Here is a 17,182-nt window from a genome sequence, read left to right as displayed (position 1 = left end):
TTCCCTGTCTAGGAGCCATTCATCTGAGTCAGAGATGATTTGCTAAATATTACTCACTTCCTTTTTTTAGAAATCCTGATGACTTATGGTCAAATGCTTATGTCCATCATGCTGACTGATGAATTGTAATTTTTAATGCTGGGTGAGAGCTCGGAAGAATGGAGAAAAAGAGGTCAATTTGAAGTTTTGTGATTCCTCAGGGTGTGGATTCAGGCAGCTCATACAGGATGGGATGCAATGGCATACACAGTGCCACCTGAAATAATAGTTCTAATTGAACCAGAATCTAGTAAGATGTGTAGAAAAACAAGTAGAATGACACCATAAGAAAACAACCAGCCAAATTCAGAATGTGGGCTGTTCTACAGAACAAAGCACCTAGTTGCCCTAACAAATGAATAGCATGAGAAATTAAAAGGAAATGCTACAGGATAAAAGAGACTTAAGACACGGTAGCAACCAAATGCAATAGGGTATTTGTGGAGTGGACAATCTGAGAGATTAGAATACACTCTGAATGATACTGAAAATAATTTAGCTAGGTGTAATAATGGTGGTTATATAAATAGAACATATTCTTCAATTAATGATGACACAGATGTGTTTGTGGGTGTGAGGACACAATCTCTGGGATTTGCTTTGAAATAACCCAGGAAAAAGAGGGGGTGAGAAATGAAACACATTTGGCAAAATATTGATAATTGTTGAAACTGGATGATGGATGTATGGGGCTTCATTATACTCCACTTTCTTGTAAATTAATCTTATTCTCCCCCCCCCAAAAAAAAAAAAAAAGGGTCCAGGAGCTTTCTGGTCCTCCTGAATCAATCCTTTATTGCCTTAGGTAGAAGAATGTGTCCTTTTATAATTGCCCAGCACACGGATGCTGCCAGTTTTCCTTCTTCTCCTCCTATTTCTCTTTCCTTCCTGCCTCCCTGGTCCTCCCTCTGGTTTTCTCTTTCTGCACATTATTAAGGTTCAGGGCAGGAACCCTTGGAGGAGCACAGGGCCCCAGCACCTCCTGGGAACTGGCACTGGCAGCTCTTTCCCACTCTCATCCGGGCCCTGGAGGCCTGCGGGTAAACCCAATGTCTTACCCTCACACAGTTACTATTTTTGCAAAGTTCCCTTATTATGCATGAGTGAGAGATATATCCCCTGCCCAGGTATTCCTTGAAATAAAGATTTTTGGGAAGTGTAGTCTTAATATTTGGGCCTTTTCCTTTCATCATATATAAACAGAAAACATCAAAATTTGCTCTTAAATAATTTCTCTTTTAATATTGGCTTTTGTGAAAAGTTACAATTATTTAGGAAACTTTTAATAAACCCAACTGAGTAAACAGAAATCTACTTAAACAACTAAATGTGCAAATTCCAAATGTTTTACATAACAAGTATAAATAATTCCATGTTTTCACATTAAGAATGAGAATATCAATACACAAAATATTAAAATATGAACCTTAAAAGGAATAGATGAAAACACTGAAGACTCGGGGAGCACTAGTCCAGACCAAAAAAAAATGGCCGCCTTTACCTCTGGGGACAATGTGTTTCCCCTGCCATTTTTTTCTAGAACAAGTATGACCGTGACACAAAGCACATATAGAAACCACAGGCCGAGGATAGACATTTCCTCATACTCACGAGCAGGAGGTCACTGCCCTATGCCCCAGAAAGGCATTCACACAGCAAATAAAACCATCACTGAAGGCCACATCTTCCCTGTGACCTTCTCCAATCCCACCCCTGTTCCTTTCCAATCTTATCTCTAAGGAGGTAGAATAGTCAGAGACAATTCTATATTGTGGCTGGGAAGTGGCTCTGGCCAGTTTCATGAAGAAGAAGCATGAGATTTTAATAAATTGACTACTGATGGCAATTCCTTCTTTCCTTGGGAAGGCAACGGAAGTGCATCGGAGTGGCCGACTCCCCGCTGCAGTCAGGAACGTGCCTGACTCCAGAACATGACCCACAGCAAATATCTTTATCTCAAGAAGACACTAGGGCATTTTCCCCAGAGCAGAAGAAACAACTTCATTTAAATAACCTTAAAGTTTGCAGTAAAATAAATAAAGTAAACTCCAAACATAGGACCTTTGACAAGGCAGCGGGTTGAGTTCATGAAAGCTGTACGTACACGCGGTGGCCCAACAACAACCAGAAAATAGGTTATTATTGTTCAGTCTTCTTACACTTGGGCCTGGAGGCACTCTGTGTGGTTCGAGGCACGTCTCTGCGCTGGCTCGTTCTTTTTTTCAACACAATAAAAAAGAATCCCTCATACACAAGGGTGCATTATATGTCCACATTTTTATACACACCTCAGTTCAAGATAGCATGTTTAGAAGCGAAGACCGTGATAACCAAGAGGCACACATCTTCCCACTGAGATATTCTGATTTCTACAAGGTGCATATTGTAAGGAGCAGCTGAAGGCTTTGCAGTATGAACTTCGTCTCAGCAGCCTCGGAATCACAGTCCGAGGGAAAGGAGTGAGGCAGGGAGGGAAACACCACCAACTACTGTCACTGCAGATGTCCCTTTTCCCTGAGCCTCCCATCCTTCTCACAGAGGCCCGGGGGCTGCGAGGACTCAGCTTCCCCCCTCTGAGCAGTGCCGCTGGAGGCAGGTGGACTGGCTCTGACTGTGTCTTGTCTCTTTTCTTGAAAGATGACAAAGCAGTGCTGGCGCGCATTCCAAGTCCGTCAAGTTCCTGGCCTCTGCTGGCAGGAGAGGAGGAGGAGGAGGAGCCCCAGAAGGAATCCGACACCATCTGCTCCAAGGCCACCTGGGACTGTTCCTCGGTTACCAAACTCAAGGCCGTGCCCAAGAGCTTATCTTTCCTCTCCTGCTCAAAGGCAACCGCGAGCCCCCGAGGCCCGGACCGACTCCAGCGGCACCAGAGTGTTTAGAGGATAGCACCATGTTGGCTAACGGCTGGGGCTGGCTCACCTGTTCGCATTAGCTGTACATCTGCTTGAACTGAAAGCACTCGTTACAGTAGCCATTGCACTTGGCGTTGCCAAAGTGATCACAGGCAGGGGCCCGGCAGCGCTGTTTGGGGGGCTCTTCGGGAACGGGCTCCCCCCGGCCCACCCGCTGGCCGAGGTGCTGGCACTCCATGCAGAGTTCCTCGTTGCGACAGGCCAGGATGTTCTTGCAGGAGGCCCGGGCACACTTGGGCCTGGAGGCAATCGGTGTGGTTCGAGGCACGTCTCTGCGCTGGCTCGTTCTCTGAGGGGAAAGAGCAGAGAGAACTGTGGTTCACATTCCTCAGGGAGAGCACCAGGGGTCTTAGAGGACAGTGTGAGTGCGACCAGGCTCTGGGGGTGAAGAGCATCTGCCTGAGCAATGAAACAGAGGCCCACGTGCAGCCTGTGAGCAGGCGCTCTCCCAGCACTGTCCCTTCAGCCCCACAAAAGCAGACCTGGCCCCAGACAGGCCTCCAATCCTAACCCGGAGGCCTGCAAATGCTGGCCAGTTCGCTGCTGTTTAGGGAAATCAACTGCCATTGTTTATTTAGACAGATTCCTAAATAGGAGAAGCATCTATCAGTCAAAGTTTGCTTTTCTTCTATGCCATCCAGGAGGCACCTGGGTGCTCTGCCTCCTTCTCCTGTCTCCTCTTGGTAAAGGATTATTTCAGAAAAATCTGCTGACCACTTAGGTGTTTGTGCTTCTACTATAACTCCAAGAGCTCTGTGACAGCCACCTGGCTTTGGGAGGCGTTAAGAGGTTTTATTCGATGGCTAATCTTACTTGCTTTTTGAAATGAATTCTAAGATATACTAGTATATAGGCCACGCAAATCAATAGTAGTTGCTCCAGCAAGGAGAGAAGGGAGTATCTCAAAATGTCTTACCAGCTGCTCTTCAGTCCGTTTTGCTTCATGAAATCTCTGATTTTGAGCTTCAATAAAACATTTCTGACAGTACCCTTCAAACACGGTGCTTCCGAGGGTGCCACACTCCCGCCCCAGGCAGGGGACTGCATTCTGGAACCTGGAGGCTGTGGGACTTGCTTTCCCCGAGGCAGCAACAAAATCTGGAAGAGAGTTGATACCAGTCAGTACCACATGTGGGCCACCAAACAGAGAAACGATGACTTGAGAGAAAGAAACAGTGTCCAAATACAGAGTAGGCCAGCCTTCAATATTTACATGAGAGCAGCCTTTTATAAATTCAACAAACTTTTAAGAGAATGATAATGCTGTCATTGAAACATCTTTGACTTTACAGATCTCTCACTTTGAACTTGCCCACTGGTCAGGCACAGTAACAGAACAGAGACACACTCACTGCCCATCCTTCTTTCTAATTAGCGATTTCTAAAACCGCAGATGGTTTCTTACAATGTGAATAGAGACGTCCCTGTCTCCAGCTGCTACTCTTCAGATTTTGAGTTTCCTCTGTTATACCCAAGTTTCAAGAAAAGTCTAGTTTAAACTCTACCTTATAGACACAACACTGACCAACCTGTGAAAGCTAATTCTATACACTCTCCCTACAGGATGCACTTGGAACATGGCATTCCGTGCCTTTTGCTCCCGTGGGTGGCTGGCAGAGCCAGCGTGACGGTCCCTCTGTGTAACATTCTACCCCACTGCCCAGAGGGCCTCCTTTCTTGAAGTTCAAGAACAAAACCCTTCTACATAGGGGTTTCAAAACAGGGGTTAGAAAACCCAGCATTGCACTCACGTTTATTTTCTCTGTACTCGATGAAACACAGCGTGCAGAAGCCCTGGTTTTCGGGAGTCCCAAAATACATGCAGCCAGCTTTCCTGCACTTGCTCGTCCCCGTCCTGTCCCCAGGAGTGCGTGTGGCCTGAGAAGAGCAGCCAGAGGGGGCCTCGTTCCCAGCTCTGTGGCAAGAATGGGGGGAGAGACTCTGGATGAGCTGTGCTGGGTCGGACTTGGACCTCTGATGACAGGAAGGAGGGATGCTGGAGCTGAGGTTTGAGGCGGGCTCTGCCGTAGTCCTTTTGAAGCAAGTGCTGCAGATCCCATTAAATGTCCTGGTGACGTCCTGGAGGCAGGCTCGGCACTTACCGGGGTCTAAATGCCTCGTGCTGGCCGAGGTGTGGCCTGCATTCAGTTGCCGGGCATTGTGGCAACGCTCACAGAATCCGTTGTGCTGCACGTTCAGCGTGAAAGGGCAGCCGGGGCTCCTGCACTTCATGGCCGTGGTCTCACTGAATAGGAAGAGGCTGGGTGCTGTCGGAGGGGCCGAATGAGGCCCCCCAGCTGGCTCCTCGGGGCTCCAGGCCGTGGGCTCATAGGCCTCGCCCCGAGAGGCTCCAAGCACCACGTCCGGGCCTGGCTTGGGGTTCAGCTTGGGGGATTTGTGCTGGTTCTTTTGCCGCCTCTCTGCGCATTCATGGCATAGAGGCTGGGTATTCACGGACATGAAGAAAGGACAGTTGGGTGTTTCACATTTTACATCCATGAGAGAGAGCTGGGGCATGGAGGGCTCCAAAGCGTGCTGGGCGTGCAGCTCTCTCCGCCCCTGCTCCGTGTTCTCCTGCCACTTCTTGTACTCGTGCTGGACAAGTTCAAAGTAATCATCGACCAGGTTTATTTCCTTTGGTAAGTTAGCTTCATCCAACCTAAAGACCAAAAGGAGAAATATGAGACTTCATACACATGCAAACACACACACACAAACACACACACACACACACTTGTACGGCAAATTTCTAGTGAATGATTACTCAGGTGTTCTTTTGGGACTAGTCTACTTTATGGTACAAATGACTTTGCCACTCTGTGTTCTGTACTTTGCTGTTATTAATTTTAAACTGGCGCCTGGTCTCTGCTAGAATGAATGGCCGTGAGCCGTACCCAGAGGCAGACAAACCCCTAGGCATTATGTATGACTCTCTGTAATTTGTTACTCTCCACTTTGGGAAACACATTCTCTTGGGTCTTTGGAGGTCAACTCTTGTGCACTTCAGTTCTAAGAAGTAGGCACCACTTCAAGATAAAGCCAGTGCTTGGCATTTAGATACCTGTACGGCGTGCACTCGGAGTGTCCCCTCCCTTTTCCTTGTGGTGAAATCACGTGGCTGCTACATAAACACATTCTACTACTCAGTCTGAGTCTGGCGTGTCTGTCCTTACCGAGAAGTCAAGAAAAAAAGGCTCTTGTTTCTAAGAATTTTCACTTGCTAGTCTAGTACTAGAGAAATTAAGAAAAACAAGTATCCGTGATGTAAACAAACTTTTTTAAAAGCCACAATTCTGACTCTGAGCATCCCTGTGTGTAGGAAAAATCACGATAGGTAAATTACTTGTTCTCATTTGAAACCAGTTAGTAATGCCTCTCGGGTAAGCCTCTCTGACGTTGGCAAGCCTCTGAGTTTGTTTCACACTGGAGGAGACTGCATTCAAAAACTTGACTGTTGAGCTTTGGGGTGGCAGCAGCTTATGTGGCTGAATTACAAACAGTTAAAGAGGACAGAGGTTAGCGGTGAAGATAAAGTGCTTACTTTGCAGCATTAATCAAGTGGGTGGTGCCATGGTCCCAGCCTTGCACTGGGATTTCTATCACCATCAAGTACTCTTTCAAAAGCTTCTCCTTCATCTCGTTTTCGGGATCTGTCAAAAAGTGAACTTTCAAGTCTTCAAATCTTCCTCGCTCTCTGTTCACAAGGGGAACGGCTCGGATTTCTGAGGGGAAAAATAACACGTAAGTCAAATATAATTCTGCTAAAGGAGATGTGTGAGGCTATACACATAATGGTTAAAATTTGAAAATGCAGAAAGGACACAATTATAGAGTGGAAAACTATGATCAAGCCACAAACTCAAATGGGAAAACAAACTCGGCTAAACTCTAATGTAAAATGCATTGTTTCCAGGAAGCTTGCGGAATATAAAGCAGCGTGGAGGCAGCAGATCTTGCTGGCTAAATTCCCACACTTCAGAATCAGACTGACCTGAGTTTGAATCCTCACTCTGCCACTACCAAATTCAGTGACATAAGGCAAGTTATTTACCCTCTCTGAGCTTCAAGTGCCTCAATTGTAAAATAAGGCTACCAATGCTTACAACCTATAGAGATGCTGTGAGGATAAAATGAAATAAAGCAATATGCCTAAAGCACTTACAAAGTGCCTAGGGCACATTAAGCTGTTATACTAATAGCTAACCTGATAGACATTTACCGGCTCCATGCCAGGCACTGGATTAAGGTATCTGTGTGCCTTAATTGGTCACTTATTAATAGAAACTAGAGGCCCGGTGTATGAAATTTGTGCACAGGGAGGGGGTCCCTCAGCCTGGCCTGCACCCTCTCCAATCAGGGACTCCTCGGGGGATGTCCGACTGCTGGTTTAGGCCTGATCCCGTGGCAGTCAGACATCCCTCTCACAATCCAGGACCGCTGGCTCCTAACTGCTTGCTTGTCTGCCTGCCTGATCCCCCCGTAACTGCCCCCCTGCTGGCATGGTCACCCTCCAACTGCCCCCTTGCTGGCATGGTCACCCTCCAACTGCCCCCCTGCCGGCTTGGTCGCCCCCTAACTGTCCGGAAGGAAGTCGGACGTCCAGAAGATGTCCTGTCACCCAGCCTAATTAGCATATTATCCTTTTATTAGTATAGATGATAGTAGTAAGATATATACATGTATCTCCTACTTGCAACTAACATGCTGAAAGTAATTCTGAAGCCATACACAAAAGGTAAGGGAGTATCATGATTACTGCTATTGGAAACCAAGCAAAAGATAACGTACTATATTTAAATAAAAATACACTTCCATGAGACTAATTCAATAAGGAGCAAAAGAGCAAACCCTGACATTCAGTTGGAACAGGGTGTACCGCTATCTACCAGTAGTTACAAATGTGAATGAATGCTCAGGTTTCTCACCAGGCCCACTGTCCTTCAGGGTCACCAGGGGTACAAAGTGTTGGCTGTCGTAGCCGAGAACAATGGGGTATCTGTAGCATTCCTGGGCGGGCCAATGGAGAGGCAAATAAATTCCGCCCACCTTCAAAGGAGCGAAATTGGAACCTGATTCCAAACTTCTCAGCATTTTGTCTGTTGAAAGAAAAAGAAAAAATAAGGCCCTCAGGTGACTCTCATCAAATTCCATTTAGCTACAGTTGCCTGTAACTTCGGCAGTGTAGATTTTTTCCCTAAGAGTAAAAGCATTAAAACTGAAAAGCACTTGCATACAAATAAGCGATCTGTAGGCAACTCACCTGAAATGACAATGATCGGCCTTCTGAGGATGTTGCAAAGGACAAATATGTGTACTTCTTCCAGTGAATTATACGGAAGGCCACTTCGGGCCCCTGGTGTGTCGGGGGATGCCATTTTGATAAGGTTGTCCCATTCATCAGTCCAATTCTGAAGGGAGAGGGGTCAGGAGGGGAACAATGTTTGAATGTACTCTGCATTAGAAAATCATTCTGACACCCTCTATGGTTATTCATTTATATAACTCGGCTTGCTTTTCCCCTTTCTGGAAATCATCATTCAAATGATCACCCTTTTCCCCCCCATTTTGGTTTTCTTCCCTTACTATTTTCCATTACAAGGCAAGCTCAGAAGTGGGGGAGGATGACAGGGACAGCACCTGGTTTCAAAAAAATCCCTGATGAGGCATAACACTGAAGCCCCTCATCCAAATGTACGCAAAAATTCCAAACTTGTGACTGAGAATGGCGAGGTCTGAATTTGACTGGCTGGCTCAGTAAAGCATGCAAAGGACAATCAAACTGAAAAACTACCAAAATGCCACAGGGAAGGCCAGGGATCAGAATGATCAAGCTAAAGCTAAGAGACACACAGCTGGGAATCTGCTACCCTGGAGTCTCCCAACGGTGACAAAATCCTCAGTTGATCCCACAGGAGGTTTCCATTGATGATGTTTTGCTTAGCCAAGCTCATGTGACCTAGTAAATCATATGCTTCTGAGAGCAGGGTCGGGCCTAAGGTACTCTTTCCCCCACCAGGGAGTTCTGTCAGTGGATGCTTAATGGGGGAACAAAACATACCCGGGTGTCGTAGCAAAGCCCCGTTTCCACAAACTCCTGAGATTTCAGAGACTCCAGCTGCCAGCGGAATTTAAAGTTGCGTGTGTCCGTCTCCTTGAGAGTGCTGAAGAGTGCCTTCCTCAGGACCAAGTCCGTGTCCTGAACACCCCACATGTACTGAGAAGCAGCATGCATGAGGCAGTTTCCATCACCTGAGGACATTAAGAGAAGCAAATTCAAGCAATCCACATACAAACCCAGCAAAGCATCTCAGAATAAAGGAGTGCTCATGCTATCCTGGGAGACCCCCTGGGGCATGGAGAAATGCAAATGGTTGATAACATTTCACAGATGATGACAGGGAAAAAAAAAATCCTTATTTTTATGACTGATACCAAAAGAGCAAAAGGAGCCAGGGACAGGTAATCACTGGACCTTGGTCCAGCCCAGCTCTGCCCTAACTCATTTAGGTGACTTGGGGGGAAATTCCTTAATCTCTCTGAGTCTTTTTCCTCTTTGTGAAATGAGGGCATTGGACTGTGATCTCTCAAGTCTGGCTAAGACACTGGCAACATTTACTTGATGTTCTGGCTAATATTCCTTGATGTTCTGGCTAAGACACTGGCAATATTGCCTTCTGACTCTAGCAGAGTAGACCCAGCGCAACATGCACAAACCAGGAAGCCACTTGTCTCCAGTCCCTAGACAGGGACGGTCTGGCTATGACTCAGTGGTAAATGACTTGACCATTCCACTGTAGGCTTTGGGGCCTGGGAGTTTCCTCTCCTGGTTTGTAAAGTGGGATTGAGAACACAATTATCTACTGTCACTGGTAATTATTTCATCTACGTTTAAATGCCTTATGTGAACATGCTTGTGAGAAATTGCAGTCCTTTTCAAAAGTTAAAGGGTGCTTGGATGCCTACATTTTGAAAATAATAATAATTTAGGGCTGGCATTTTAAGAACTTTGAGCAAAAAATAGATCTAATTTTATTCCATTAATTTGTTACTTTTATGTAACCAATTTTATAGGCTAAAATCCACAATTTAAGAGACTGTATTTTCCCTCAACCTCCAAACATTTTGGGAGACTGTTTAATAATAATAATAATAATAATAATAAATTTATTCCTTAATCACTTTGGAGAGTGCACAATTGTTTTTAAAAAGAAAAATTCAACTCTTTGCTTTGTTTAAGTAGGGCAATAAAGCTCTTTGACATTTTATCAAATTTTAATTATAGTCAAACTGTAAAACAACAACAACAACAAAACCCCTGAAATACATATCCACAGCCAGTATCCCTTCAAATTTACACACTTAGAAAAACTAACTACATAAGCATTCAAACAAATGAACGAACAAGATCATTTGTGTCTTGGCAGGAGTGTGGCAACGACTGCATTCTGTTGAAATTTCCCCTTTGCAAAATCTAGAGCAAAGATAAGGCCTTTTTTTCTTCTTGTTGTGCTTACTTTCAGTTCTTTATTGAGATGCACCAGTATAAAATTCCCTAAGTAACATCTGGAATTCCCCAGTGCTAAGTTATTTGACTAGCAATTGAGCAACAGCTATTGTACTTTTTGTTCTGGTGTGTAGACATTTAAACTGCGAAGTGCACCCTGGACTTTCCAAGTGGGTGTGGTCAGGGTGAGCTGGAATAGGGCTACTCATTATACAAGTGAAATCGCTGCAGCCAATAGACGCTGGAATTTTTCACATGAAGTTTCAACTTTATGCCACCTACTCCCTTCCTCATTCACCACAGTCTCATATCCTCAAATGCAAACTTGTGAATCACCCCCTCCCCAGACCATTGATTTTGTAGAACCCACCTATAGGACGAAGGCTGTTTAAAAAAGGTGCTAATAAAAATCAAAGAGGAAAAGTCATTTGCTTCCCCCATCCCCTAAATATCTTCCTTTTCCAGAATCTTAAGACATTTTCTTGAAATTGGAAAATAAAAGGATTCTGAGCCTAAAAATCCCTGTTTCCAGAAAATGTTACCAAAATGCATTGGCTTTTGTAGTTTTCTTGTAGGGTGAATCCTCATGGATTTAAATGACAAATCGTTGCCAAACAAATGTTTACTCTTTATATTCCATTATTTTCTTAAGGAAATAGAGCCAGTTAAACCTAAAATGTCAGTTAATGAAAATAAGGTTTTCCTCTTTCTGCCACATTTCTAATTTGGCAGAATCTCTGTTTCCAACTCTCCCCAAATTGACTCCATATCTTTTTTTTTTTTTTTTGTAACAAAAAGGGAGAGAGTTAAAACCACAAGCTGTCAGGAATATAAACCCCTTGATGATGACTTAACATAATTACCTACTTCTATGCATCACTTGATTTAATGCCAAGAACGATGGTAACACTAGCAATCCCCAGTTTTTTTTCTGTGTTTCTAAGAATCTATGCTTCAAAAATATAAGCAAGATGTTGAGATGATGTACAAGACCCTCCAGAAGCAAAGCAAAAAAACCCACAACCTCAGTCACACCAAGTTACCCCAGCCCAAAATGGCCAAGGTTAGTGTATCAATTAAGTTACTTAAGTTAATGTTCTTATCCTCTCATTGTCCACCAGGATTTTCTGCAGGTGGATGAATGTATTATTTGATTGGGATGGTTTAGGACTGTCTCTGATCTAAGGACCTGAGATTCCTGCCCTTACCTAAACTATAAGCATTTAATTGATCTTGGACCGTTTAGTGTAATAATTAGCTACATCCATAAAGTGGAATTTTGTATCTGCATGAAACAGTATGGTTGGATGTTTCTGGGATGTGTACACTCTTGCTCAAAGGAAATAATTTAAAAAAACCAAACAGTAAAGCTCAGAGCAGGAAACAGCTACGAATGGTGAAGGCCATTGTGCAGATGGGCAGAGACTGTAAGAAATTCAGTACTATCCCTAAAAATAATGAAGCAGAGGTCCAAAATCAGTGTTAAAAATCTCAAATACCTTTCTAGCTCATATCATGGGACGATAAGCAACAGAACCTAGCTAAGGGAAGAGCAGACAACAGAGCCCCTTTTGTCCTCAACAGCCATTCATTGGTTAACCCATAAAAGGCCATCAAGCCAAGAAGTGTAAGACCATCATCACAAACGTTCTCTAATGACAGTGGGAAACAATAGTAATACCAGTTTTCACACCATGCTTTCCTCTTGAACTAAAGCCTTTTAATACTTCCATTACTGGCCAGGGAAGTGAATTTTACAGATGATTCAACAGTCACAAAAATTAGATGCGTAAGTCACCTAACAAGGGCCTGGTGTTTAGAAATGCACTCCCCAAGCCTTAATGCACTCTGCTGTCTAATATACACAACTAGAAAATATCCTTAATAAAAATATTCACAAAACAAGCTTGCTTTCATCACATGCCCCCACAGAGTTTCTAGACTAAGGTGTCAAAGGCCTCAAGAGATTTGTGTTTGGGCTAGTGCTATTAAAGTGTAATGAATGGGGACGCAGCACTGTGGAAGCCACACACACACACACACACACACACACACACACACGCCAGACAAAAGCATGTCTTACCATTCGTCTTCAAAGCTACAAGTTTCCTGACTTCTCGACACCAGTTGAGCTTCTTCTGACTTTCCAGGGAGGCCTGGATGTTTCTGTCTATGAGAGCTTTGTGGATGATCTCCCGAAATTGTGGACAAAACTGGCAAGTTCTAAACATTTCCAGCGTGTACCGGTGCATGGATTTTAAATGATGAATGATTCCATTGGTAGGTTTAAATATATCTTCTGGAGTTCTCTCTCTGATCTTCACAGCTTTCCGCATATTGCTCAAATACAAAGCTTGAGGAAGGAGTTGTTCAGCCATCATGTTCTTCCACAACACCTGAAGAGGAGGAAGAAAACCCATTCCGTTAGCCCGACTTTGATACTATTCCTATATACCTGCCCGCAGGAATCCCCAGCGTTTGATCTTGTCATTACCCTAATCTGTAGGCAAAAGATCTTAGTCACCTCTACTCCCAGGATACTAGCTGGCCTCAAAGATTAACTCACACTGGACTGTTTTAAATTACATCACTTTTAAAGATTAGTCTAAACAAGAGAAGGAAGGCGGAGAGTGGGTACTGTGAAGGAGGAGGAGGAGGTGGAGGAGGAGGAGGAGGAGGAGGGGAATAACCCTGTATTGGAAAGACAGTAAATATTTTGTGAAAAATCCTGCAATTTTATGCTGTCCCCTAGGCATCTGACTGGAGTTTCCTCTTTAGCCCCAAAGAGAAATATTTGCAAAGAGTTTATTTATAAATTTATTATAATGTTTATAGAGTTAAAACTGAATGTTGTATAACCAACACAAAAGCCTATGTCCAGCAAGATGCTTTGTAATTTTAAGAGCAAATGATCAGCAAGCAGTCTTTCCAAACCTGATTACTGAACTTTAAACATCAGAATAAGAAATGAAATAACAACAACAATAGGATAATAAATTCTACACTTCGAAGAGCAGACATGGGAGCTCAATTACTTCAATGCAACTGCCAACCAAATTTCATTCTCTTCCTCCAGGTACCAACGCTCAGATACATTTCCCACCCTGTCTTCACCCTAAAATCTTCAAACAAAATCAACAGGTGGAAGGAAATGAACAGCTGGAAGCAGATGAGGAAAGACATTACAGCCAGGTGGCCACTCGGGACATATGAAAGAGGAAGAGGGCAATACCCAGCATCCACAACCCATGCCAACAGTGTGGGATGGCGTGAACTGACGCAAGGTGGGATCCTGCAGCACGGAGAGCTAGCTCTCACTCACTGGCCCTTAGTAGGGTGCCTTTAATTTCCAAGAGGAAGACAAACATGGTTTCAGAGAATGAAGATATTCCCTGGAAAGTTTCATAGTGATTGTGAATCCTACTCCTGCATCAGACTATTTGCCAGGCCTCTAGTTGAGAAAGAAATTACATCGATGTAAGAGGGAAAAGAAACCTAGATATTACGGAAGCCACTCCTGCGAAGCCATCGATAAGGGGGTCTAAATTCTGTGGTCCGTTCAAAAAAGAGATCTGGACTAGATGACCCCAAGGTTGCTTCAGAGGAGTTTTCTGGTGGTAGTTTTGCATCAGAATTCCTAATCTGATTGCCAGAGGAGGCCTGGGCGAAGTCACTCTCTGGGTCAGATAGTGATCTGTCCTCTGATGCCAACTGTTCTCTGCAGGTAGAAGTGGGCAGCATTATAGCAGGACTACAGACACCACGAAGGTACAAAAACATCACGAAGACTTCCCCTTTGTGGCATGGCAAAAGTCTCTTTTAGGATGTCATTTAGTCACCTGTCCATCACTCAACAAGCACTGTCCGCTCCGCTCATCTGCTAAAGGCTGTACTTGATGCTGGGGTTAAAAATCAAAGACAACCTTACCGCCCCCTCTTGAAATCACACGATCACCTTAGTCTGCAGCGAAGGCGACAGAAGCACAGGTCCTGCTCAGGTCCCACACGATCCAGGGGCAGAACTTTGCCTAGAAGCCAGGTCTCCCAACACCTGCCCCTTGCTATTCTCACACCATCATACCTGTGATTGCAATGCCTGCTGCTCCAGATGGAAACAGACGGGCAAGAGGAAGATTTTTAAAAAGCTAAATGGAGCCCCTTTTTGCTTTTCTGACTCTTCTATTATTTTCTTCTGAACCTAAAGCTCTTGCAAATAGTGAGAGCTGTAAACCATATGCTAGACTTGCAAATGTCAATATTGGCTAGCCCAGTGTCATCTCATTCATAGGTGTAGTCTTGCACAGCCCGCAGGATTGCCTCCTTAAATCAAAACCCACTGTCCAAGTTCCCAGTACGTGGACTTCTCCACGCTAAAGATTAAAGAATAAGTTTTTCTGACCTATGACTATACTGTCCTCATAGGCAAAGACATACGATATTACCTTCAACATTTCTTTTACGTTTCTATTATCTCACCTTTTATCAACAAATGCCTCATGGAATTTTTAGAAAGTACCCCTCCAAACATTCAAAAAATTGTACCAAGAATTGCAAGAACGAAAGAAGCACCTTAGATGACCAGAAAGGAGCCGTGACTGACTGCTCAGTACCCGGGGCCATGAGGGCCCAATGAATGAAGAGTGTGGTTCTCCCAAAATGCTGCCCGAGACACTTGACCAGGCCCGCGTTCCAAGGCAGAGAGAACTGAAAACAAAGCGGTCTCCAAGAGAGCTGAGCTCCTTCCTTACTTAATACCACTGCTTTCCTGAGAGGCCAGGTGGCAGGATGTGGAACGACCCCGGTTGACAAAGACTGTCTGACTGTGGGGTAGAGGCTGGGGCAGGGGCCTGCAGAGGGTTCTAAACTGGAGCCCCCCAAACGCAGGCCACGTCTACATGCACACTTGCCTTACAATGATGCAATTGAAAAAGATGGACCTCCGACTCCCTTGCACAGAACTCTTTGGAGTGTCTGCACACCCTCCCTGGAAAGGTTAGCTGACTGAGCCCCCTGCCCTGCACCGGGTTTTGTTGCCCCGGATGCATCACACCCCCGATGCGCTGGCTCTGCACAATCTGGAAGAAGCCACAGCATTCTGCAGGGTCTACGTGGCCATGGGCATGCAGCCCTTGGTTCCACAAAAAAAGAAAAAGAAAAGACACGAAAAAGAGCAAAGCAACAACGACCACCCGACCAAGTGGCCTCAGGGGCGACTCTCCATCAGCCGGCTGCAGATTTAAGTTCTCTGCATAATCTGAAAGGCACAGCCGGCTGGAGGAATCCAGAGCTGTCACCCCAACCTCTGGCGCGGTGACCTCAACTTCCAGCATTTCCAAACCTACAGTGGGCACAAACGGCCGACAAGCTGCCCTCCAGGACCGCTGCAAAACCAGTGCCAGGCCGACCGGTCCAGCCCGCGAGTCGCTGCCGCATATGCGCACCCACAGCCCCGGCCCGGAGAAAGAAGCCGGGGCAGGCAGCACGGAGACGTGGCGGTTACCTCTCCAGGGCCGCGCGATCCTCTGCCGAAGTCCCAAGTCCAGGTTAGGGCAGGCGAACGCCGCAGGCAAGGGTCGGAGCCAGGCGGAGGCGGCGCCCCATAGACAGCCGGGCTCGGGTGCGCTCACTGGCTGGGCTGGCCGGGGGTGTGGATCGCGCCCGCCGCCGCCGTGCTCCCGGGGCCGCTCTCGCCGCTCCGCCCCCGCGGGTTCTGAGCACCCTGCACTCGCCGCCGCAGAGGCTGCAGACTGCCAGTTCTCTGTTCTCTCTTTCTGTTTAACCGAGGAGCCCGGTGGGGATTTCCACCTTTCCACCCGGGGACTTTCCAGACACGTGACGCAGCGCGGGGAGAGAGGCCGGCGGCCGGGCTTGCTGGCCGGCAGAGGGCGCAGCAGGCCAGCGGGGCCCCGCCCTGCCCCGTCCCCCCGCCCCCCCCCGCTCCGCACCGCCCGCGGGGTGGCCCCGCCCGCCGCGGGGTGTCCCCGCGTGAGTCACCTGGGCATTTCGGAAGCGGGGGCCAACGTCACATCCATGTGGAAATCGCTGTGATGGGAACTGGAAATGAAATAGGTTCTTTTTTCTCGGCCGTTTTTCTGCAGAAAATCAACTGTGGAGAACCAGAAGGGAAATAATAAAGAAAGAAAACCCTAAAAACCACCCGGCGGACCTCAGCCTCTGGGCCCGGTTTGAAGAAGAGCTTTGGTTGTGCACGTGATGAGCTCATAGGGGAGCCCATGATTCTAGGCCCCCCGCGGGGATTTCGAGAAAAAGAAGCAGTCACAGCCTCCCTCCCCGCTCCCAGCGTTCCTGCCAGCCCAGGACCCCAGGCTGAGGGAGGCAGGTCCGAGGTGACATCAGGCCCCGTGGCCCTGCGACCTTGAAGTTCACAGGAACAAGGCCAGTCTAGATGGATTTCCCCTTGTTCGTTTCTGCACACCAGGTGCCCAGGTGGCGTCACATTCAGGTAGAATTTTCAGTTTAGCAATCACTTCGAGTCCATTACTGCCCTGGCTATGTCCCCCTAAGACCTTATTAGGAGGCCTTTTAGGTCATCGCTCCAAGGAAGAGAACACGACGTATTAACTAACGTGGTCACCCACTGTCTTCATCCAGAGATGTCCTGTGGAAATAGGTCATCAGCCACCTGGGCAATGGCTATGCCTGAGCTGTGGAGGGAAGGGCAGCCTGGTCCCCACTGGCCCGTTTCCTAGAAAGGTTAAACGAGAAG

The 17,182-nt window shown here is 46.2% G+C and overlaps 1 protein-coding gene across 1 annotated transcript; it reads right to left on the bottom strand.

The window, feature by feature from the left end:
- Positions 1-1,243: 1,243 nt before the first annotated feature.
- On the bottom strand, positions 1,244-16,093 carry TNFAIP3 (TNF alpha induced protein 3). Its single transcript, XM_079780720.1, has 9 exons — positions 15,956-16,093; positions 12,539-12,851; positions 9,010-9,200; positions 8,212-8,359; positions 7,877-8,047; positions 6,493-6,673; positions 4,703-5,610; positions 3,868-4,049; positions 1,244-3,240 (listed from the first exon to the last, which is right to left on the bottom strand). The coding sequence occupies exons 2-9, from the start codon at positions 12,834-12,836 to the stop codon at positions 2,968-2,970; spliced, it is 2,352 nt and encodes a 783-aa protein (XP_079636846.1). The 5' UTR covers positions 12,837-12,851; positions 15,956-16,093; the 3' UTR covers positions 1,244-2,967.
- Between the last annotated feature and the right edge of the window lie 1,089 nt (positions 16,094-17,182).

This window comes from Cnephaeus nilssonii (genome assembly GCF_951640355.1).
Source record: "Cnephaeus nilssonii genome assembly, chromosome: 9".
In the NCBI taxonomy this organism is placed as follows: Eukaryota; Metazoa; Chordata; class Mammalia; order Chiroptera; family Vespertilionidae; genus Cnephaeus; species Cnephaeus nilssonii.
The sequence above is the reverse complement of the archived record's forward strand: the minus strand, read 5'-3'. Positions and strand labels throughout refer to the sequence as shown.